Consider the following 26,020-nt stretch of genomic DNA (forward strand, 5'->3'; position numbering starts at 1 on the left):
TAATTATTAAGGCTGTCTGACCACCAGTGTCTGTCCGCTTGGGTTGTTTTGTTCCAGACTAAGCTATTGCGCTCAAAGTCACGCGTGGCGAGTGTAGGTACTTTCTATTACATTTGGCTTGGCACCGACTTCAAAGCTATCAATATGTAGCACATACAAATAATAGTATTTTAGTAATAATAAAGTCTTTACTTTAATTAATTAAATTTTTAGTTGATTATTTTCAGTTTTTGAAGTCGGTTTTTTTAATCGTAGTTTTTTTAATTTTTAATGTCAGTTAATAATTATAATATATAATCAACCTGAATGAAAACTCCTAAAAAGCGGTACACAAAAAACAATCATATCATCGAGGTAAACAAAAATTTTCATAATAAATGTTCATAAAATTAAAACTACTGGGCCAAAAGATGTAATTTTTTTATGGGACCACATGGCGTCTATTTTGCTTCGAAAAAAAATATTACGTAAATCGGATCATAAGTGTCAGAGTAATCGGTGTACATACATAAAAAAATACCGATCGAATTTTTAACCTCCTGCTTTTTGAAGTCGGTTAAAAATAATAAACTCTGACCTAATTTGCCTAGACAGAATTTTGAATTTTACTATATTATTAATCGCTATTGCGTTCGGAAGTCGAGTGTGGTTATCCACTGTACAGAAATAAAGTCTTATGTTTATTTGTACTGAGTATTGCATAAAAATAAGGTTAAAAATATACTAATGATATGGCATCAGAAAAATAAATCTGAAAATAGGAGCCAAGTTTTTTTCAAAGAGCTTTATTCTCCGCTTTTCCGACAAAACAATTAATATCATAATGGAGTGCCAAGTTCTTTGATTTATTATAGTAAGACATGAAACATTTTTTTTTAAATTGCCTTTTACAACTGCAAAAATTTTGCTTTTTACAATATTTAATAAAAAAAAATCATTTAATTCAGACCATTTTATGTCCACTTAATAACTTCTAAAATTTTAACAGTCGAATCACTGAAGGAAACCATATATATTTGAAGCTCAAAATTTCATAAAGGTAGTTTTCACTTTTCTTAAGTTGAATTACACTAAAATACACAAACTAAGAAAAACAGATAAAATGCAATAACAGTTGTTACTGTTAGCTGGCAACACATTTTTGCGCCTTCTAAACTTACTACCACGACGTTATATTGTAATGAAAAAAAAAAAGAAATTTGTAAGAGAAGTATGGCCATATTCCATCTTCCCATCCTAGTATTGGTGATTCGTGATTGGTGTGTGTGTATTTAATATAGGTACATAATATTATTATATTATGTATGTTGTGTTGTGTGTGCGTGGTGATTTGTGTTAAATGCTCTTACAAAAATAATTAAATGAAGTTATATTAATTCCAAAACTTACATAAATGTGAAGAATTACCGATTTGTGTTATCAAGTGGTAGTGAATCCGTCTGGAGGCGGTAATCATGTACGTTTATTGGCTATTTGTGGATTCTGGATATCGTCTCGTCCATGTACCATAAACAACAATGTCAGCGATCCCGATTTTTTGTTTCGTGCTACATACCCCTTGTTGTACCTTAATTAGATCACTTGAATAATATTAATTAATGTTAGACGCTTTCTCTAAAGGTGTCGTTTAATCGAAACGGCGTGCCCATAGCAATAAATCGGCCATAATAAACGTGCGTTTATGTGATCAGTGCTTCGCGCCTGTCTACACCCGAATCATCTCATTGTTTATGTATGGAAAGTAAACCTGGAATTTTATAGCGTATTGCGGCGTTATCTTATTTTAATTGAATTTCTCGCTACGTTCAGGGTCTTGTGGCTGGGAGGCTGAGTAGATGTCTTAGTGCCGCAAGCGTCAATCTTCAAGGTTTATTTAGTTCTCTATTTTTATAATAACTATAGATTGCTGCAGTAAAATGACATTCTTGTATTGAAGTGCCTTTAGGTGATTTTGTGGGATACGTGCCAATTAACACGCCCGTGACGAGATAATTCCGATATTATTGTGTTTATACAGTAAATGTCATACTTTTATGTTTACAGTTTAGTTAGTTGGTGTAGTGGTCACAAGAATAGTATCATTATTTTACTAATTTAATAAGAATTACTTACATATGAAAGTTATATTCACAAGCTTTATAAACAGGTAGGTAATATTACCGGATCCTTAACATTTTGTGTTACTTTTTTAAATCATTCACTGAAACTTTCACACTAGCTTTTGATAATAATATAGTTTTTAATCCATTTTATGTCTTGAACTTAATTTTTTTAAATATTATCTTTATTTTCACAATATTCATACATAAAGGTTATCATTTATTATTTCATGTAAAACATACTTTGAAACTATATTATTGAGATGTTGTTATGTGTATGTTAACTACCATAAAAGATGTTTATCCATACACAGTCAAGTTGGCGAAAGCACGTAGGGGTATGATCAAGGAGAAGGAGAAGGGAGGCAGTGCTCGCCTCAAAGACGAACCCAATGATCCCACAGAACCTGGTAAGTGAATTTTAATTCTTTTTCAATTTTTATATCTGTCTGTCACCTGTTCAGTGGGTTAATTAGGTATTAAAGTCCTAGACAGAACAGACAGTAACATACATTTATAGTAGTACATATGAAATGTAGAAAGGGATTCAGTTTTAAATGGGTTCCAAATTAAATATATTGTTTTTAAAATTGTACCTAGATAAGTGAACTGTTAATACATGTGTTGTAATTGAGGTTTCTTGTTATATAAATAACAATATATATTTTTTATTATTACAAATATTTCTAGATATAATATTCTTGTAAGTTGACTTTATTCAATGTTCACATAGTTGTTATTAAACCAATTATAGCATAGCTAATATTATGTATAAACTTAAAAGTCTTAAAACATCTAAAAAACATATTTATAAACAGCTTATATTTTTAACCTGGATCAATAATACTTTTTGTTGCACACACCCAGTTATGACTAGTATTTGATAATTTTTGATGCATTCATAATTTATTTGTTCATGATCCGATGTTAATGGTCATCCTTGTAGTTTGTCCATAATAGCACTAATGTGTTGTGCAGTACCACTCACATTTTTTGGGTTTTTCATGAATTCTGAGTGGCACTGCATTGTATGTGGCTAATAACGATCACCTTGAATGTCCTGCTTATCCTTTATTGTAATATAAAAAAAAACCTTAATTTTGAATTTGAACTGTAGGTAATATGTGGATCAGGAAACCAATTGGTGGATAGTAGCAGTGGTAACATATTTCTCGAGTGAACTGATAAATCCTAAATCTTTATAGGAAAAGTCTTTGTATTAATATCAAAGTACACAATATCAAAACTGCTGCTTCTTTCACTATCAGATTTTATACAGTATTCAAGTTTGGTAAAGTTGGAAATTAAATCTATGCTGCATGAAATTTAAAATTATAAATATGTACCTTAATGGTCAAAGTTGGTGCTTTGTTATATATAGATATTAATCTTAAAGGACACCTAGTCTCAGAGTCGAAAATTGTTTGCATATCAAATTCAGAATGATAAACTTCTTGACAGTGAACAAATCATAACAGAAAAAACTTCATAATATTTAGTAAACCTGACAAAATGAATAGTACATACTTATCTTTATATGGTTTGGAGTGGAAAAAATTATCCTCTAAATATTTTTCTCGTGATAGAATACAAAACTTGACAGTTAATGTTAACACAAAAAGATATTTCATTGTCATACAGCTATAGATTACCAAAACACACCCAAAAGCAAATCTATTTTTAAGATGTAATCACTACTTTAATTCTTCAAAAAGTTAAAGCATGAGAGAAAGTTTGATTATATTTTTAGTCATGTAGGCAAAATAATTCTTAGAATTATTATATGAATTAATTATAATATAATATATAACTAGCTAACCCGGCAAATATTGCATATAAATTGTATAAAAAATTGTGATATAAAAATTTATTCGGACCAATTCTCAGACCTAACAAATATATATTCAAAATTTTGTAAACATCTATCAAGACATTTTGGAGGATTACCCTAAGTAACTATTCAATGTGGGCGAAGTTGCAGGTAAAAGTTAGTATTATACTATAATTTAATGTATTGTTTGGTATTAATAATATCATAAAAAATAACAATATACATATATATATAAAAGTATATCTAGAAGTATACCTTTTAATTAAATATTTTTTACAAAAGTTAGATCGGTTGCTGTTATTTGTTTTCCATCTCATTTCTTTCTTTGTTAAGTAAATCAGCATTGATTTGGTATAAAGTAAATATATTATGTAAAATATTTATGATAAATATTAAAATTAACATAAAGAAGTATGAAATAAAATTGCTTTAGAAAAACTTGAGACTAGCTGACAGAGCCATCAATTCAGCGGTGCATGAAATTTAAAGTTATAGAAGCTAACAATATAATTAACAGTTATGTATATTGTACAGGTTTATATTATAAAGTGAATAATTTAACCAGCTTAAGAATATTGGTGCTACCACTTAACTCTATTGACTCAGGTTTATAATCATGGAGAGGAATAAAAAAAAGTTAATTACAAGGTGGACAAACGAGTACCGCTCACTCTCAGCACCAGAGGCATCACAGGAGCGTTGGTGTACGCACTATTTCTTTTGATGTGATTGCGCCCTTCCCAGAATGCGACTTATTTATTACAATAAGGGACGAGACAAGCAGGACGTTCAGCTGATGGTAATAGATGCTCCCTTCGAAAAAAAAGATAAAGGTGCTGTTGTGGCACCCATAATCTAGCCGGCAAAGGAGCCTCCCATTGGTAAATGCCCTGAGTCGCCTCTGACACCGTTGGTCTTGGGACTTTCCTTTTACTTACTTCTTTCTTTATATGCCTCTGAGAAGCACAGGTAATTGGTTAATTGCTGGCTCGAGCGAGAACGCTCGGGTAGGCATTCCCGGATTCCGGCAGAGTCGGAACCCTATTGGGTGAAATCTCTGGACCCCTGTCAAATTGTGTGTATGCAACACACAGCGGGCGCTTGTTCGCTATTTCCCACCAGTTTTCCGTACAAGTGCAGTAGTATAGACTGGTCCGTTCGTAATTGAGGCAGAACAATAATGTTTGTGAATTTTCCTGTTCAATGAACTGGCGATAATCCCTTTTTCGAATTTGTAATTTGTTTTTTTACTTTCCATGTGTAGAGTTTTGAGTGAAAAAGTGGTCAAGCGCGTTTAGGAGCCGCACACAAGAGGTTCCGCTCATAGTACAGAATATAACACATTTAAATACTTTTGTAAAAGAGACACACACAAATCTGTTATTAGTTTAACCTTTGGCATGACCTCCTTAGTATTTTGAATACTTACCAAACTATCTAACGCACACATTGACAAATCAAAATTGGTCACAATTATCGACCAGAGAGGTGGTATCTACGCTAGTATATTCTAAGTGTAAGGTTATAGCGGCAAATAGGCAACACACTGTCAATATTTCAGCTGTCTTACAATTGGTGCTTATGAGATACTGGAGTCATAGGTCGCTGACAGACAGACACCGGAGTCTTATACATATATCTCTTAGGCTGCCACAGACAGACGGGTAGCTCGTTTGGTGCCTGGAGCCATATTAATTGCATCAGTTTTTTCTCTGTGGCATCCATCTAATTAACTCCATAAAAATGGCAGAAACTTCTCCTCCCTGACGTGACCTCCCTTCTGTACCATTTCTCTTATATGATCACACTATATCTATTCTTGTCTCTGGCGGTGTGAAGGGCATTGTCAACCGTAGAGTCGAGAGCGGAGCGGATTTGGTCGGACCATCGTGTTGGACCTGCGTCCACGAGGCCTCTTCCCATCTATTTTGCCGACCACAATGAGCTTCTCAAGGTTTCCATCGGCTTTCCTAGCGATGTGACCAAAGTATTCTAAAACTCCGCGCAGACATTCGGAAGACAATCGCGAGGAGATCCTCTGAGTTCACGCAGTATGAAGAGATTAGACCGAAATGCTGTCCAGGTGATACGGAGCATCTTTCTCCAGCACCACATCTCAAAGGCGTCAATGCGTTTGCGGCTGCAGCTTTCAGTGTCCAAGTCTCAGCGCCATTCGAAAATATCGAGAAGACTAGGGTCCGTACCAGTTTGGTCTTAGTTTTTACGGAAATGTTGTCCAGATTCTTCCAAGCTGAGACATAGCGCTTTTAGCCATGCCAATTCTCAGAAACTATGGGAACTTGACTAAGCTACCTGAGCTTATTTATGTTATGAACCCTAAATAACGGATAAGGGTGTGGAATGCTAGATATAATTTAAAGACGAATTTTCCGTAAGAAGCAGCTTTAAAGCTATTTTTGAAAGTGTCATGACGTCAACGTGCCGACAGTAAAATGAGTAAGGGCGTAGCGACCACCTACTGTACCTGTACACGTATACAAGAGCCATCCACCCAGTAACAGCACCTGGAGACATCACTTGAAATTAACATAATAAACTTATTATTCATAAAGAGTTCATTGCACTTTACTGTACCGAAGCATATGCTACCATATTATATATTATTTTATCTTAAATCTTTGTTTTGTTATTTCATCAGCACGGGAATCCCGGTGTGAGATCAACACTCGTACCGCTATTTTGATATTAACAATGTATTATACTTACTATAACTATACAGGATTATTGGTATTGGACGATGGTGCCTATCATCACCTTAAAGTTGAATCATTTTTAAAAAAACAGACGAAAAAACAAGATTTAAATGAAATAAAATTGCATTTTTGCATAATGAATATGGGGATTAAAATTATCGCAAACAGTCATTCCTGTGACCTGCTGACGGGAACACGTCCAACTACCAATAACCCTGTACAGTGTATAATTAAATCAACAACAACACAAAGTAAACACTGTACACTGAATATTAATTAATATAAGTTTTTGCTGTGTGTTCTACAAACAAAACCAAATAACCAAATCAAAACGTTTGAAGAACTTTATACAGGACGAAACACAAAAACTACTAAATAGATTTAATTCTAATTTTGCATGAATATTTACACGAGGTAGGGATAGCATAACATTTTTACGTTAGATTAAGGCATAGTGTATTTGAATGCATGAATCACGAATGAAAACACATTATATTCAAATTTATAAATATATAATACATACAAGTTATTGTAGAACAATTAGGCGTCTTTATAGCTATTTAATTGTTTCTTCAATTTTTTTGAGCTTTCAAACAAAAAAGAATCGTCAAGATTAGATCAATCAACAAAAACCGTCGAATTAAGAACCTCCTCCCTTTTGGAGTCGGTTAATAAAGTAGCACGCCTCGTTTTTTAAAAAATACCTAAATTTGTTTCGTTTCCGTGATATTTGTATATATTGTGTTTATTTGCATATTTTAATATTTAAATATATCCGCCGCGGCGATGTATTTTGACAATTTTTATAAAAAGTGCCCAATATATGTGTCTTTATTTTAAGTTCTGTTTGATAGTGCTAATAATTAATAAAGGTATCTTATTTAATTTGAGCTGTACGTCTTCTCTTCGAGTTTTTACACCATTCAACGCCATAAAACTGCATGGTTTTTGCAGGCAACTGCTTAAAACTGTTTACTAAAATTTGTATTTCTGTAGCTATGATCATCAATTGAACAAGTACACTAGAATCGAGAACATGCAATTTGCTAGATTTTCGCAGAAATTAGTTTAAATCAAAATCCCTTTATTCATGTAGGTCACGGAAACGACACTTATGAATGTCAAAAAAAAATATTTTTCTTATTGAATCTACCGCTACTTCGTAATGGATTGAGCTAATGAGAAGAAGTAGCAAGAAACTCATTGCCACTCTTTTACCTTAAATACCTCTACTTACAATTTGACAATTCTGCTTAAACTTGTTATTAATATTATATTTTTACTAACAGTAATCAAAAGCTTTTAGGGTAATCAAGTCAAAATCACTTTATTCAGGCAGGTCAAGGAAATGACTTTTTCATTTCTCATACTCGGAAAGTAATGTTGTTTTGATCTGATTATTGGGTAGAAAATGCTGCTTCCTGGAGGGAAAAAACTCATAAAAATTACTTCCCACCTAAGGGCCAGAATGAACTCTAAAAATAGAATTACTGTCAGCTGTGAAGAGTTTTATGTAAAAAAAAAACTAATAAAGAAAAATGCTGCAGCCATGTGACTTTCTAAACAGCCAGTGTGAACATAGCGAAAACTTCTTTGAACGGAATAAGCCGCAACAATAACGCGGTGAGTTCCATATTTAAAATTCAAAAGGTCGTCATAAATAATTGTCCTAATGTGCCAATTAATTTTAAATATGTATTACTAATATTATTACATAATATTATCTATGAATAGTTTAGATAAATAAATAGTTTTATTTTCCTCATATTCGAAATGAAAAGTAGAATGTTTAACACGGGTTAAAAAATCAATTCTTACTCGGACTAAAGCCTAAATAAATCGTCTAAATTCCTCGGGAATTGATTCTTTCCCTCGGTTAACAATCTACTATTCTTTTTACATCCACCTCCTTTGAGGGTTGAGCTTTAATAAGAAGAAGTGGTAAGAATCTCATTGTGACAATCACTCACTCGCAAATCATTTCAGTTACAATATATGTAAAGTAAATGCAGTAATAATACTCAAACTACAAATACTCAAAAAAAATGTAAATTAATACGTAAAAACGAGAGTTATTGAGTACAGTCACGGCCGACTACTACTGTATCAACAATAATAGTAGGCCACGGTACAGTAGATACATCAATCCACACACACCGTAAATAAATAAAGGTATTAAGCGACCATAGCAATTATAAAAAATTTTTAATTTTAAAAGCATGAAGCATGAAGCAGATTTTCCGGCTACAGGATCATCCTGCCACTGCAAGTAGCGCCCATTCACGAGTATGACGCATGGGCCAGCCATCGCCGCCCTCGACCTCTTGGGGAACGGAACGACCGCTTCCACGTCGCCGCCACAAACAGTGACATTTAAGCGAGCATGATGTTTTCATCACAAGAACTCGACCAAAAACAAGAATGTTCATCTAAAATACACATAGTCAACAACACTCACTAAACACAGTTTTAGTTATCAGACTTCTAATGGTGCAAGGTTCTAATAGATTGTTCTAATATATTTTATTGGAGTATTGTGTACTATCTAGGGCTTCCAATCCGCAATACCGAGATCTCGGTATCGGGATCCCGCACCAATTTTCCAATCCCGCGAGATGCGGGATTACGGGCGATGGCTCCGCGGGATTTGCGGGACTGAAAAAAAACGTGCATGCGATGCAAAATAGGATAATCTGCGTGAATTATTATTCTTAATAACTCAAGTAATTAACTGTTTCGTATTTTCGTGATGTTTATTGATACATCCTTTTAGAATAGAATAAAAATTTAAGGGTGTGTACGTGAATGAAAGATTCATTCACGTACAAGCCCTTTAAAGAAATACCGCCCACAAGTGTGGAAGCAGAAAGGGCATTTTCTGGCCAGGCAATAGAGTAAAATACGCAGTAGTTTGGTAGACGACAGTTTCGAAATGTATTTCCTTCGCAAACATTTTCAGTTAAAATGTTTTTTTGGTTGATTTTGTAATTTTGCGTTGTGTATTTTTTTTAAAACGATTTGCTTTGTTTTGCTTTTTATTCAGAATTTGTTATTGTTTTTTTTTGTGAAACAGTATATTAATTTGATTGATCTCATTTTAATAGTAATATGTACGTAAATAACTGGAGTTGATAAATTCATTGTTTTAAAATGTGCATATCTATACTAATATTATAAAGCTGCAGTGTTTGTTTGTTTGAACGCGCTAATCTCTGGTACTACTGGTCCGATTTGAATGATTCTTTCAGTGTTGGGTAGTCCATTTATCGAGGAAGGCTATAGGCTATATATTTTTTTTTCAAAATTAGGGATCCGTAATAAAATTGCTATTTTGTAACACAAGGTGTAAAATCGAAAACCTATTTTTGCGTGCGCTGCAAAAACTATTGACAATAGAACAAAATGATGTACAGGCTATAATATAGGCAATATTTTATTACTTATAAAACTATCGCGTGAATCATACTTTATATGGCATAACAACGTTTGCCGGGTCAGCTAGTTTTCAATATGCGGGATCCCGCGGGATTGAAAATTCGTAGTCCCGCAAATGCCGAGATTGAATACAGGCCGCGGGATTGGAAGCCCTAGTACTACCCTTACATGTGCGATGGATTTTTGACACTCATTTGTGCTTAAAAATCCAATATATACTACAGTATTGATTTATGGATCAAAGTGGACATAAAAGTGGAAAAAGATCCATCATTAGATTTTGTCTCTTTAGTGGACACACGGGAGTTTCTTATGTTCGCCCATGTCGTGGCCCCTTTACGAAGTGATGTAGCTTCATGACGTTTACCAAGTATTGTTGCAATATGTTATGTTATTGTCACTCCCTATGGTAAATAAATATATTTATATATCTAATAGACGAGCTGCACCCATCACCGACATATACGAGCCGATACACTAGTGGTTAACATGACCTCTTTTTTTTATTTTATTTATGGACTATATCCTATATCCGGGACAGATTTGAGTCTCGGTAGGCGTAAATATCTGTATGATGATTATGAATGTTTGTTTCCGAGTCATAGACATTTACACCACACCACATAAATAGATATCTGTAATAATTATCTCTCCTAATGAGTGTGGTTTTGTGATTTTGAGGTTTTGAGTGACCTTTTTATTTAGAATATTCATACTTCTAGATAAATTCAAATTCAAATATTTTTATTCAAAATAGGATTTATAATCACTTATTGAACGTCAAAATCTACCACCCATTCAAAAGAGACTGCCTCAGACCTGAGAAGAATGGGCGCAAGAAACTCAGCGGGCTTTTTTTTTATATAAAATATGGATTACAATGTAATATCGTACAATAAACATTTATAATTAAAGAGCCTGAGGGTGTTCGCTTTAATCCCAGTCCGTGGTGTCATTAAGAAAATCGTTTATGCTATAATAACCTTTCCCACACAAACGTTTTTTAACAATTCTTTTAAATTTCTTAACACATTTGTTTTGTACATTTTCTGAGATCATATTGTAGAAGCATATACATCGCCCAACAAAAGACTTACTAACTCGACCCAACCGAGTAGTAGGCATAATAAGTTTATGTTTGTTCCTCGTGTTAACATTATGAATGTCACAGTTTCTAGAAAATTCCTCAATGTGCTTATGAACATACAAAACATTATCAAAAATGTATTGAGAAGCAACAGTCAAAATGTTTATTTCTTTAAATTTTTCTCTTAATGATTCTTTAGGACCTAGGTTATAAATCGCGCGAATAGCCCTCTTCTGCAGCACAAAGATAGTATTAATATCGGCCGCATTGCCCCATAACAATATACCATAGGACATAATACTATGAAAATAACATAAGATAAGATAGAGCCTCTTACTGCTAGATAAACGATGAAAACAGGCCAGGTTTATTCCGTGCGTGAGCCACGAGCCAAGTCTTATAGTCGCGATTCGAATGTCACTATGTGTTAGTGTGTGTGCATTGGTTAAAATCAAATCAAATCAAGTCATTTAATTGCATAGATTGAGTGTGTACATTGGTGTTACATTATAATCATAGGTGCTAACAATCTGCCGGGTAGTCATGCAAAAATAATATTTTACAATTCTTACTCTAAGTTTACCGTGAAAAACATACAACATAAAAACCAAATTATTCATAAAAGTCTATCCACCATAATATAATAAAAATGTGAAAAATAAAAATTGCTTACTAAAAATGTTAATTTGAAATATCTGCATTAACTTATTCTAATGACTATAGATTCATGTCTGTTAAATACTCTTTAACTGAATAATATTTCTTCGCCATTAAAAATTCCTTAATTTTATTTTTAAAAGGGTTAATATTTAAGTTTTGGTCCGCTAATGATGCTGGTAGTTTATTATATAGCTGAGGAGCTATATTAAATATACTATTACCAAAAAGTGCCGTTGTATGCTGCGTGAATCATATTTTATTTTTTCTGCGTTTACTATCAGAGTAACTAAATAGTTGATCATTTGTTCTAATGAATACTAGCACTTCATATATATATATATATATATAGGCACGGGAAAGTAAGTATTTTAAATTTATCAAAATATGGTTTACAGGAATCAGTAGGGCTTAAATGAAATATAGCTCTTATACATTTTTTCTGACATTTAAAGACTCTATCCTTATCTGTGGAATTTCCCCAAAATATGATCCCGTACCGAATATTTGATGTGACATATGCGTTAAAAGCTACTAACACTGCGGACTTGTTTACTACTTTAGACAGCATGTGCAATGCAAATGAAAATTTATTTAGCTTCATGCACAAATTTTCAATATGGGTTTTCCAATTTAGGCAATCATCAATATGTAGGCCTAAAAATTTTGGTTGTGTTATTTCAGATATTTTTTTACTTAGATAATTAATGTTCAATGCTATCTTATTGCGCCTATTTACAAATGTCATTATGCTAGTTTTGTCAAGATTTATGATTAAATTGTTACATGTCAACCAGTTTATAATATTGCCTACAGTATTATTAATGTCACTTTCAAAAGAATTTAAATTTTCACCTATAAATATCACTGTGCTGTCGTCAGCAAATAGAATCATCTCATGGTTGGTTACCGTTGGGAAATCGTTTATATATGTTATGAACAACAATGGACCTAATATACTTCGCTGCGGTGCTCCATTGGTTACGGTTTTTGACTCCGATATATATGGTGTTTCTGTTTTATCATGCTGTACTAACCTCGCTATTTGTGTCATATGTTGCCTCCCCGTTAGATATAATTTTAGAAGTCATAAGCTGTTTCCTCTAACCCCGTACACGCTTAGCTTATCCAATAATATTTGATGGTCGACATAGTCAAATGCCTTAGTGAGGTCCATATAGAGTACGCATACATGCTTTCTTTTATCTACATTAGTAATGACTTCCTTCAAGAAATGGTATATTGCTAAATTAATTGATTTGTTTTTTCTAAAGCCTTTTTGCTTTTCGGTTAATATTTCATTCTTTTCAAAATAAAACAGATTAATTAAACAGATTAAAATAAACAGACAGTTAACTGTCTATCTCAAATTTTTTCCACGTTTTCACAGCTGTCACAGTCCATCTAGACATATAAATGATCTAAGCGTTATATATATGTATTTCGAAGTATAGAAAGTAAATTGATAATAATTATAGGGCACGGCTCCCGCCCACCGTCTGCTTCCCTGCCCACGCCGGCCGCACTGAAGAAGGATCCCGATGAGGCGCCCCACCGAGTGAAGCTGGAGCCCCACAGCCAGGGCAGCGCCGACGACTCCGCCCCCGAGCTCGGCGTGGATGGCATAAAAACTGAGATCGACGGCCTTATGGATAGCGATGGTGAGCATTGGGAATGTAAACTTTATAGCACCTCCATCAACCGGTAACTTCCACGGGAGTCGACGCGAGACACACAGACTGACACACACTGAGGCTATCTAAAGAGAATGTTGAGAGGTAAGTTCAAGTCCGTATTTATAAACAGCACTTCGAGTGCGAGCTAAGCTAGAGATTTCAGATATTATTGGAGAGCACAGATGTCACAGTCTATCTACATTTATAAATGATCTATGCATGGAAAGACATAAATGATATATGCACAACATTTTTAAGCTCAATTCTTATTTGTTACGAACCGCCGCTCAAAATCTATGAAATTAAAAACCGAATTAGTTGCCAGAGATGTATTATGCAAATTGAAGCACCCAGCAAATTCAACTGTTTTACTTAAATGCATTGGCTTAATATGGGCCTTAAAGTGCAACGTGTCCATTGTGTAGGACGAACGATGTGTATCTACTTACCAGTAGTGTTACGTAGCAGCTTTGTACTTCAACATGTAAACACAGTGTCAACTTAAATAACGAAACTAGATAGGAGATATCTTTAATGGAATTTCAAATAATATATGGTATGAGTCTGTCGCTTTTAATTAAATAATAATAAGAACATTATTTTCGCTTACATCTATAGGTTGTACTTAGACTCTGCTCAGACTTTACTTTCGTAAAACTTAGCTGAGTGTGGTAAAACGCGATCTCGACTTTTGCATTGTGCTGGCTCAGCTTAAGCTCAGCATGATTTCAACTGTCAAGATTTTACTAAGCTTACACTCAACTAAGACTTATGCGAGTAAAGTCTGAGCAAAGTCTAAGTGCGGTCTATAGATCTCAGCCTGACACTAAAGATTATCATTTATGACATTTTGAACATAGGTATTTTTTCGTTATAGAGAATATTAGCCACGTTAAATATAATTTATGACGTTTATACTTTTCACTAGAAATAAATGGTATCACGTTATATCAAAATCGAAGTCAATTTTTTACCGAAGTATTCATTCAGGGCCCTTATTGATATACAGGCTGTATGTAAAAAAATATTAGTCATGCAGAGATTATTCTTATTTTTTTTAATAAAAATGCAATGCTGTCCGATTTTAGATCATATGCTTCTAGTTATCTTTATTAATTGTCCCTAGGTTTATAAAAACCTATGAAAAAAGAATGATTATGTTGAAAAAGTTATGGTTCCCTACCATATCTCAATGGAACCCTTACATATTCGGAGGTTATTTATTTACACTCTGTATAAATGCTACTATAGATAGATTCTTTATTTAGGATATCCTATAGTTAGGCTATTCTTAAATATACCAAAATATCTCATTTTCTTGTACCAGGTGATCCAACGAAGTCGCCGCAATGCGATCTCGGCGGTCCCGGCTCGTTGAAGTCTGAGCGGCTTTCGTCAGATTCGAATGATATAATTGATCCACAAACTGGACTTCGGAATAATGCTGGAAATATTCAGGTAAATATTACTTAGGATTAGGTATTATCTAAAAAAAAGGTTAGGTGATCAATTATTGTCATCTTCCACCACGAAGGAACCAATCGTCCACCTTCAAATAACAATAATTTCTCTAGTTCTGCCACTTATTTGTTGGTACTGCCATCTGGTGCATGCTTAATCGATGTAGTCGTCCAACACATCTGTACTTCAGCAGTCCTACTTTACTAGTAGGAGGCTACTTTGCACATGATGCCGGCTAGATTATGGGTACCACAAGGCGCCTATTTCTGCCGTCAAGCAGTAATGTGTACTCATTACTGTGTTTCGGTCTGAAGAGCGCCGTAGCTAGTGAAATTACTGGGCAAATTAAACTTAACATCTAATGTCTCATCGTGACGAGCGCAATTGAAGTGCCGCTCAGAATTTTTGGGTTTTTCAAGAATCCTGAGCTGCACTGAATTGTAATGGGCAAGGCGTATCAATTACCATCAGCCGAATGTCCTACTTGTCTCGTCCCTACAGACGTTCTTACGGTCTTTGAAGCGATACATCGTAAGGATGGGTGTAGATGTCACACACCATTGAAGAATTTCAAAAGGGTTGTTTGAAGTTGAACAAACTATATTTCTAAATGTTTTTGCAGGATGGAAATCCAAACTGCAGAAATCCAAATGGCCCTGAGAACATGGGTTCCTGTCGAATGGGAGGTTCTGGGCCTATGGGCCCCGGGGTCTCAATGGGGCCATTGTCCAGTGAAGCACAGACTTTGCCCTCTAATGTTATCAGCAAGCAGTCTGGAAGTATGGAGGTAAGTTATTCAGACTAATGTAATGTCATCTTCTTGTCATGGGATAATGTGATCATCATAAACATCATTTTTATGCAATAAGGACCTACAATGTGTATTTGTAATAGGCCGGAGCCCCGTGAATCACTGATTTTAGATTACATCATACACTGTTCTACTATAATGTTCTTTTGCAGGGCTTAATTGCCTGGTCATTAATATATTTTACACAGCCAATTTGTGAAATAAATGGCCAGTATTCTCTCAACTCATATATCATTATTCGCAGTGTTCACTCTCCAGGTGATATTGTCGCTTTCAATAGATTTGAAAGAAGAACATGTAATATATAATTTTATCAGATTTAAATATTAAATTAGTTTGTGAGCTTAGTAATGTGTTTGTTCTGTCAGCAGCAAAGCCAAATCTTCGTGTTTTCGACACTGTTGGCCAACAAGGCAGCTGAAGCTGTTATATCTGGACAGAATCATTCGATCATTGCTTACCACTGTGCTCAGCCCAACACTAAGAAATATCTGGAGGTAACATGACAATAAAACAATTGTTATTTTATTTAAATGTAATCACTATCTTCACAAATATGAATAGTTACTGTGTTATTACAAAAAAGTTAAACATCTGTTGAACACTTGTTTTAAAAAAGTTCTATTACAAATGTGTTTGTGTGTCTTTCTGTTGTTTCTGTGTTCAACAATCTTAAGACATTTATTTTACATCTTTGGGCTTATATTTAAATACGGGTCGAAGCTTGTCTAAGGTGTGTCTAACGGATCGATCATAACCATGGAAGATTTACGGCCGTTTTCAATAACATATCTCTAGTTACGGATACATTTCTGTCACCGTTTAATGACAAGATCTTATCTATCCATAGTTATGTCCAATATAGTTATAGTCCAATGCTTTATGTCGATAGGTTATATGATGACAGATAGATTACAGCTGACAAAATATGCATTCCGTTCGTTTAATTGTTCCTGTACACTTCAGTTAATGGTGTCACTTCAGTTTTAGTAAAACAAAAGTTAAACACCGTTTTGTAATAGAAAATAATAAACTTCATTTTAGACGTCGTTATTTTTATGTCACTGACGTTGTTATAGTTTGGTCGCTGTCTAATAAAACGTGTCTACGCCGTTTAAATTATTTTTTTGTAAACACATAGATATTGTTTAGTATATAAATATTTACTAATCTTGTAATATTAATTGATTTATATATTTTTAGAAACATCCATTAAAAATTGGCCAGTTTAATAAACAGAATCCCGCACAGTGGCTAAATAACTTAGCTATGGCAAAACGAGGCGGAATGAGGGGTGGACCTAACATGATGAGTGGACCTAACCAGATGGGCCATATGATGGGTGGACCTATGGGTCAAATGGGTCCTATGGGTCATGGTGGAATGGGGCACATGGGACCGAACATGATGGGTCCTAACAGAATGGGTGGACCTAATCAGATGATGATGATGAAAGGTGGGCCCGGGCAAATGGGACAAATGGGTCCGGGAATGGGGCCAATGGATGGGTTTCCAGGAGGCACCCCGTCCTGCGGTGTCATGGACGGCCTCGGTGCTGATGGTGAAATGCCATGGGACACCGTGAGTTAATAACAAATATTTAGTGGCTTTCTAACGATCATTGTTATAACCGTTTGTTTTTCAAAATTTTTCAAAATTGTTTCATTGACTATTTTCATGTCAATTAAATCACTCACTATTCCATTTAAAAGTAGGAAGAATAGAATAGAATAGAACTTGAAATAGTATATTTCATTACGAGTGCGGAAAGCCTGTCATTGCAAAGAGGTCCAACAAATGTCAAAAATTGACAGTTGGAACAAGTTGCAATGACGGTTCCGCACGTGTACTGAACAACTATTTTTAACCGACTTCATAAAAGGAGAAGGTTCTCTATTCATCGGTATTTTTTTTATGTTTGTTACCTCAAAACTTTCGACTGTGTACCGTGAACCGATTTTGATAATTCTTGATTTTAATTTTATTTGAAAGCTGGTGCTTCCCGAATGGTCCCATTGTAATTTGGTCCAGATCTGACAATGGAATCCATGAGAAAACCATAAAAGTCTTAAATTTTGCTATACATTCTTATAGCAAAGTGGATTATACATTTAGGAATAACTCAATATTGCACCAACCGATTTCGATGGTTCTTTTTTTTTGGAAAGCATATACTTCATTGATAGTTTGGTGAGAGTTTGGTTAGGTTCTGATAACGGAATCCATGACAAAGTAACGGAACACTCTGTAATCAAATTGCAAAGTACTTACGTTCATTGCTGCATTGAAAAATTTTGTATATTTACACATATTTAGACAAATTGTTAGTATTAGTGTACTTCAAATTCACTAAAAATCATAAAATAAAAAAAAAATACAAAAAAACAACCGACTTCAAAAACACTATTCCAAAACAATAGATATAATGTGCACTAAAAAGTATAAAAATAATTGCGTATTTTTATACAATCTAAATTATTAATCTTATTCTAGTTACGATTATTGTAATTTTTGGAGTCGGTGTCATCCAAGATAGTTTTGTAACTACATACATAGTTATAGGTGAGATGTGCTTGAGGCGTGAGGAGTCGAGAGGCGAGAGCGGGTTGCGGTCCGAAGGACACCGATCCCAAAAATAACAATAATCGTAACTAGAATAAGATTAATAATTTAGATTGTATAAAAATACGCAATTATTTCTATACTTTTTAATGCACATTATATCTATTGTTTTGGAATAGTGTTTTTGAAGGCGGTTGTTTTTTTGTTAATTTTTTTTAATACAGTTGCGAAAAAATGAACCAATTTAATAGAATAATAAATACAAAATAAACTCAACTAACAAATCATGGGAAATGGCGCCAACCGTAAAAGAATATAAGCAGAGATTGTTTTTCGTTTCCTTCACCCATCCTGGGTAGGCAAAGGGAACTATGCTCATACAGCCAAGTCTTCAGTAGATTTTTTTTATTGATATGAAATGAAAATGAAATTTAATGAGATGAAATGAAATCTAACCTAAAACATTGAATCAATATTGATAAAAGTAAATCTGATATTGAAACAAATTAGTAGCTTCTTTTTAGAAATATTTGTATGAATCATAAAAACTTCTGTGATTTTTTTTTGAAAAAACTTCGTAGTTGTTTTTTTTCTTTTTGTTAGACATTATTTTGACAGTTGGGAAAGAGAACGCACGAGTTCGGAAAAGGTAAAGAAATAACTCGAGTATGTAATACCCCACATCCCTAACGCTATACGTCCCTGCAATACGCCACTTTTTGAGCAACTGTATTAAAAAATAGTTCGTTGTATGTAAATTCAAACGCAAATTTAAAATAATACCACGAATCTCCGCGAGGAGAGAGGGGTGTCAATTGACTTTTGCCCCTTGCAAACAACCTCCATTAAATAAAAACCTTACCAAGCCCAAATTCGGGATGCGAATTTCTAATGCCAACCCTCTTTAGTAATAATTGTATTAAACTAATTGCAGAAAAACTCCTCCGTAATGTCGAATGGGATGTCGAATGGACCTTCGCAGATGCCCCCGTGTTCGGAATCGGGCCCCTCAGACAACAACGGGGACAATATGTCGTGCCAACCCGGCCCAAAAGGTGTATATCTAATCTAAACATAATGTACAGTAGGTACTTAACACACACAATGCTATAAGCGCACAAATGGTTTATTTATTTATTTCTACAACAACTTCAGTTATGAAATACAAAAGTTTGTGACATGTTTTTTTTCTTTAAAATACCTCATATTTAAAGTAGTGGTATAAACGAGAGTTTATATTGGCAAGCCTTTTTATTCTTGTTAGAGGGTGTAAAATTGCCCCACAAAAATTAATTAAGTATTTGGTAATCTTCTTATCATCAATTGTTACTAACAGACAACACCAGAAATATATCGAAATGTCAAGAAAATGTACATTCATATTACATATTAAGCAGCTAGTACACAGCCTATAATTCGCATTCGAATTCGCCTAGCGTTCACTCACACTTCGACCAACGCTTTTATGACGAAGTGCGATGTTTTTCCGTCAAATACAAACCAATTTATTTATTTTCAATATGTTTTAGTTTACAATCATACAAATTAATTCATTCAAACTGGCTCTTTAACTCTTTGACACAATGAGTTCATGAACAGATAACTTTTCTACTAATCGTTGAGTATCGCCTTTAATGTTATTGAATGATATATCCACGTTCAGCTTCAGTTTCGTCCGTAGGTGTCAAAATACCAGACGAAAACCTGACGCCGCAGCAGAGAGCTCACCGAGAAGAACAGTTGGCCACGATACGGAAGATGCAGCAACTACTGTTCCCGGAGAGTGGCAGCAATCCCAACCAAAGCGGTGACGGATCCCAGCAGAATCAAGATATAAATCCACCAAATTCATCTGCCAGTATGATGTCCTTCCCACCTATGTCGTCACACGGACCTATAGTATCCGGCCCGAACGGACCAATGGTCTCAATGCCTAGTGGAATGAACAGTGGACCCAGTTGTACAATGGCCGGTCCTATGGGACCAAACGGTCCTATGGGGGGGCCAATGGGCCACGGACACATGGGCCCTAATGGACCTATGGGCGGGCCGATGGGTAACATGGGCTCGGGGATGGGTATGGGTCACGGAGGTATGGGTCCTAATGGTATGATAGGACCGAACGGGCCCATGATGCCCGGAATGGGGCCCAACGGTCCTATGGGCCCAATGGGACCGTGCGGCATGAAGGGAATACGCGGAGCTTGTGGTGGGCCTGATATGAAGCCAGGGATGTGCAGTGATATGCACATGGGTAGGGCGTGCGGGGGACCTATGGGCGTAAGTATATTATATCACATTTTTTCCATCAAGTCAATTTATTAGTAAATAGTTGGAAGACATGGTAAATCGTGATTCAGCAGATATGGGGATGCAGTGATTTGCTACATAAGTAAAATCACACAGATATCTAAAACCCAACAGAAAGAGGTAAATCTATATGCGAACGCTAATTAGTAATAATTCACCATACTGAACAGAGTATAACATACCTATTTACCTCACTTTATATCAATGCATAAAATAGCATAAGATTTAGTGTAGTTCGGAGAAGGTTTAAGTATATTATCACATGTTGGTTATTACTCATCCAGAACCTATATCTTTTTGACTTAGAAAAACAATTACAAATGACAATTCATACGATGACCGGGCGTTACTTTATTAATGTCAAAACAACGTTTCGAGGTCAGCTGGTAAACATATAAATACAGAAAGACAACAGTTCATCAAATCTCTTAATATATTACGTACACGGTAGAGTATGAAATTATGATTAGAAAGAGAATATTTATGTTTTGTATAAGACATTATATTAAAAAGGTTATATTTACGAAAGTCTTCGAACTTTCTCTGTCAAATGACTCACTATGAAGGTGTGGAAAAATCCGTAAAATATTGGTTGAAGGTATTTTTTTCGTTTTCCAACCAATGTCTATTTTTTTAACATGTACTCGTTCCTTTAATATTTTTAAATTATTATATAGTTATGAATCGAATTCAAATATGTATAAAAAAATTTTTATGCATATTATCTAATCTCTTTCCACAATATTATGTAAACATTATTTAATTTTACTTTCACATTCCAAATACAACATTGATGTGTTTAATTTTAGTCTAACTTACATGTTTCTTATGATATTTTCAGAGAATGCCAAACCCGATGGGTGGTATGGGTGGCCCTAAAAATTGCATGATGGGAGGACCTCACATGGGACCTAGGATGATGCCGGGACCTAATTTGTCTGCAATGAATGGTGAGTATTGTTTTATAACATATACGAGATAACCTAATACGAGAGTATTATTAAGAAACACATTTATGTTATAGTAACAAATGTTTTTGACATTTATTGTGAGCTTCATAACACATTTTTTCTATACATTTTCTAGGATCATGTTGTAAAAGCATATACATCACTTACTAAAAGACTTACTAACTCGACTTAATCGAGTGGTAGGCATAACAACATTTGTTCCTCATGTTAACATTATTTTTGTCACCATTTCCATCAAATTCCTCAATGTGTTTATGAACATATAGAACATTATCAACAATATAATCAGAGTAACAATATAGTCAGAATCAACACTTACAATTATAATTTATTTAATGTTTTCTCAATGATACAAGTATTGTTCAGTGTTTGTATGTGTGATCATCGCTTACTTTTATGACAACTTTGGGAAGTACTTGAGAAACATTGGTAAAGTAGTGGCCAATGTTGTATACATTCTAGCGCAGTCCGAGAATCACTTAGCTCAGGGGCTAAAGTCTCTGCCTATGAATGTCCAAAGTTTTCTTTTTATATTTAGCACCACTTCGGAAAAGGTGAGCTTTAGAGAGAAGAGGCAAGAAACTCAATGCCACTCTTTTAAATCAACATTTGCAGCTTCATCGTTTTACAAATACTTTCAGTTACAATAATATTATGTAAAGTGATGCAACATAAATACTCGTCGCGTTGGTTCGTTTAAATTACTGGCCCTACAAGAATAAATTTCCTGTTCATTAATTATACCTAAAAAGCGATTTTCAAACCTTTTAATAAAAAAAATTAAAATCAATGTCAAATCGCTTTTTGTCGACAGCAACTACAAGAGATGTCAAATGATCTCTGCTAACCCGACGGTCTAGTCACGGCTGCTTTCAATATATCTTAGTTACGATCAAATTGAATTGTGATTTTATGTCGTTTGTCACTCGATCATGATCTGCATAAATTTTCATATTCATATAATTGTAGAATACCACCATTTATTATATCAATAGGTCATCCCATACATAGATCGGTTTTAGAAATGCCAAAAATGTATAAAATTTCAATCTTGCCAATTTAGGATTGCGATATATCATAGAAATCAGCCCATGTAGAAATAGAAATATATTAATTTACCATAGCGAGTGATAATAACATAACATATTGAGACAACATGCGGTAAACGTCATGAAGCTACATCAGTTCGTAAAGGGTCTTTGATATGGACAGTAGAACTGATAAGAAAGTCTCGGTCCATGTTTTAAATCATATATAAACTTAGCTGTTCCTATAGTAAGCCTTCTTTGTCAAAGAAGCTTTAATATATTTGTTGAATTAGTGGTCCGTGAGTCCCCAGTATAATACTAAGGCCATTAGTAATTAAATAGTTTTGTTCGCAGGTGGGATCATGATGGAGAGCATCATGGGCGGTATGGTGCCGCACGGAGACTGTGGTCCCGAGCACCACGCCATGTGCGATGACTACGGGAGACCCACTAGAAATGTAACAATATTACTTTACCTGTAGCATCTGCCCGCGACTCTTTCGCATTACTTCTTTTCCACATACGAAAATATATATATAAATGTATGATTACCGTTAAGTAACTCCACCCGTATGTTTTCCGCACTGTACGATGTGGGTGTTTCCGACATCAACATGAAGATAGCAGTATTCGTAAATAAAAGCTAGTGAATTTCGTTGTTCATCTGCTGACAATTACACACCAAAGTTTCAGCCATTTGGACGCGCAATTGCTATGTAACAGTCGTTTGCGTGAGTTGATGTGAGTGTTTTTATGAAAATGCACAAAGTCGAGTTTCGAGCTGTCATTAAATGTTTGTTTTTGAAAGACGCCTACGTATATCAAAGATTAGTTGTATTCTGTGCATGAACAAATTAACTATGCCACTATCGACGAAACCGTCGCCAAAGTTCACCAAATGTTGCTAGAAGACCGCCGAATTAAAGTCTCTCACTTTAATTCGGAGACTGCAAAGGTTATGAACATGTCAAAAAAACGTGTTTGTCACATATAAATCAACAATTAGATATGAGAGGGGGGCCGCGCGATTTCTGCCGCCGTTAGACCAAAACGTGTTTGAATGAATATTACCAACGCTCTGTTGGCGCAGTTTAGGCGCAATAAATCCGAGTTTTGTCGCTGATTAATTACTGTACATGAAACTTGGATAGACCATTATACGCCCGAAACAAAAATATAGTCCAAACAGTGGACCAGTTGCATATTACGTATCATAACTTGACAAGCTGGAGATAGAAATTGCGCGCAAACGGTCACATTTGCAGAAAAAGAAAATCCTGTTTCACCAAGACCACGAACCATCTCACACATTAGCGGTGGCGAAAATCCACGAATTACGGTTTGAACTGCTTGACCATCCACCTCACTCACCAGATCTAGCCCAAAGCGACTTCTTCTGTTCCCTCAGTTAAAAATCTTGGAGGACAGATATTTTCTTCAAATGAAGAGGCCATCGCCTTCGTGAACAACAGAGAAAAACGGCGAGTACATTTGGACGGGTTACAGAGATGGGATCATTGCATCAATTCTCTTGACATGACAAAGCCATCCCAGATATTTTATTCATAAATTATCTTTTTCCCGTTAATCTATTATGTTTTATTTTGCAAGGCCCCTTATGCAACTCCGTTTGTGTTAAACCAGATGGGGGGGAGTGAAGGCGGAGGCCCGGGAGGCCACAAGGGTTCCCTGAGAAGTCCCAAGAGCCCGTCGCACGCCGCGGACATTGATTGGCAGAAGTTGCAGCACCAATTCTTCGACGACAGCAAGAACATGGACAATGAATTAGGTGGGTTTATTTTTTAAATTACATATTACTATGTCCAGTCAAATGAACAAGTCAACAATAATAGGTTACTATTTCGAATGGCTGGTAGTTTTTGAAAATATTTGAATTTGACAAGACAAGCACCTGATAGTAAGTGATAACCACCACACATTGGAATACACGCGGTGATTGGTGGGGTCGAGTAGGTCACGAAGATAGAGGCCCGTCTCATAATATCAAATATTTCATATAAGTAATAATAACCTGTAGAAATTATGGTATATTGGAAGCTTCAACCTTTAGAACTTGAATTCATTGTTCGTGTAAGGATGCTTCGTGAAAATGATTTTCGTGATTACTTTCATAATGAATTCTTAAAGTGAAAGCACATTGTTTTAATGGACTGAATTACACAATTACTTGACGGTAGAAAAAGATGAAGCGAGGAGTTTTTTTTTTAAATATTCAGTTCCCTACGCAAATTGCTATTTTGTATTAATTTTTATTTACATTATTATTATTATTATTAACAACATCACCAAAAATATTGTATGACAATTGGTGGACTGTCAGTGTCTAATAAAATGATAATAATTACTTATGAAATGATTGTTCAAGTGAATGTCGAACAACTTTTGCAAATAAAATAATTACCATGAATGAATTAATTCCCAGGTGGTGGAAACAGCGGTCAAGTGAAATCCCCTTGTTCGGAACGAGGCGGGTGCCTACCGCCGCCGCCCTACGGCGCTTCGCCCCTTCATAGGTCGGCCTCTGTGCCCATAGGTAATGTTCATTTATTTTTCAAAAGTTTTGTTATATATAGTGGGCAAACGGGTAAGACTCCGTGACCTACCAAACTATACGCCAGAGTCATTACGCGTGCGACACCAGGTGAGTAACTCCCTACGGACCTGTATATATTTTGTTGGCGGCGGCTGTTTACAAAACTGAAAACATGCCAACATGCAATGGAAAGAAATATGCTGAATGTGAAAAGGTCGGACCGAATAAAAAATTATGTCATCAGGAAAACGACGAAGGTTATAGATATAACATACAAAATCAGAAGACTCAAATGGCAATGGACACGTGATAAGAAAAATGGAGTAAAAATGTGACACGATGGTACCCTATAGAAGGGAAAAAGAAAAGGGGCAGACCACAGAAAAGGTGGGATTATGACATGAGACAAGTAACAGGAATAACATGGAATAGAGTGGTCTAAGATATACAGGAATGAAGGTTGGAGGAGGCCATTGACGATCGGTAAACAAAATGACAAAAAATAATTAAGTATTAGAATAGAATACATTTGGATTAGTTTAGCTATAAAATAGTTACTACTAAAATAAATAATTAAGTATTTCATTAACACTTAGTTTAATTGTATAAAATCAGTAATGTATGATATTAAGTTCCTACTAGGACTGGCTGTTTTAATGTTAGCAGTAAGCTGTTTCAGGATTTTTTAGAGGATTCAAATCCTGGGTGTAGTAAAGTCTTGTATGCAACTGTTGATAATTAGGTATTAAAACACCCATGTGATACTATTATCACCCACATTCGTGTTTTAATACCCCTTATTACACAACAGTTGCATAAATAAC

The 26,020-nt window shown here is 34.9% G+C and overlaps 1 protein-coding gene across 8 annotated transcripts in view; it reads left to right on the plus strand.

Moving 5' to 3' along the window:
• The first annotated feature begins 1,249 nt into the window (after nt 1-1,249).
• The window catches only part of LOC126970077 (protein BCL9 homolog), a 37,468-nt gene continuing 12,697 nt past the window's right edge, over nt 1,250-26,020 (plus strand). The window contains exons 1-14 of one of the 8 annotated variants that reach the window (XM_050815759.1): nt 1,294-1,867; nt 2,044-2,146; nt 2,414-2,509; nt 13,302-13,484; nt 14,827-14,957; nt 15,583-15,747; nt 16,140-16,268; nt 16,975-17,352; nt 19,268-19,388; nt 20,015-20,613; nt 21,485-21,593; nt 22,997-23,100; nt 24,287-24,431; nt 25,086-25,196. In XM_050815759.1, the coding sequence (XP_050671716.1) occupies nt 2,440-2,509; nt 13,302-13,484; nt 14,827-14,957; nt 15,583-15,747; nt 16,140-16,268; nt 16,975-17,352; nt 19,268-19,388; nt 20,015-20,613; nt 21,485-21,593; nt 22,997-23,100; nt 24,287-24,431; nt 25,086-25,196 (2,245 nt within the window). In that variant the 5' untranslated portion in view covers nt 1,294-1,867; nt 2,044-2,146; nt 2,414-2,439. The other 7 variants (XM_050815751.1, XM_050815757.1, XM_050815755.1 and 4 more) reach the window with 7 other exon arrangements.

This window comes from Leptidea sinapis, chromosome 20, assembly GCF_905404315.1.
Source record: "Leptidea sinapis chromosome 20, ilLepSina1.1, whole genome shotgun sequence".
Taxonomy (NCBI): Eukaryota; Metazoa; Arthropoda; class Insecta; order Lepidoptera; family Pieridae; genus Leptidea; species Leptidea sinapis.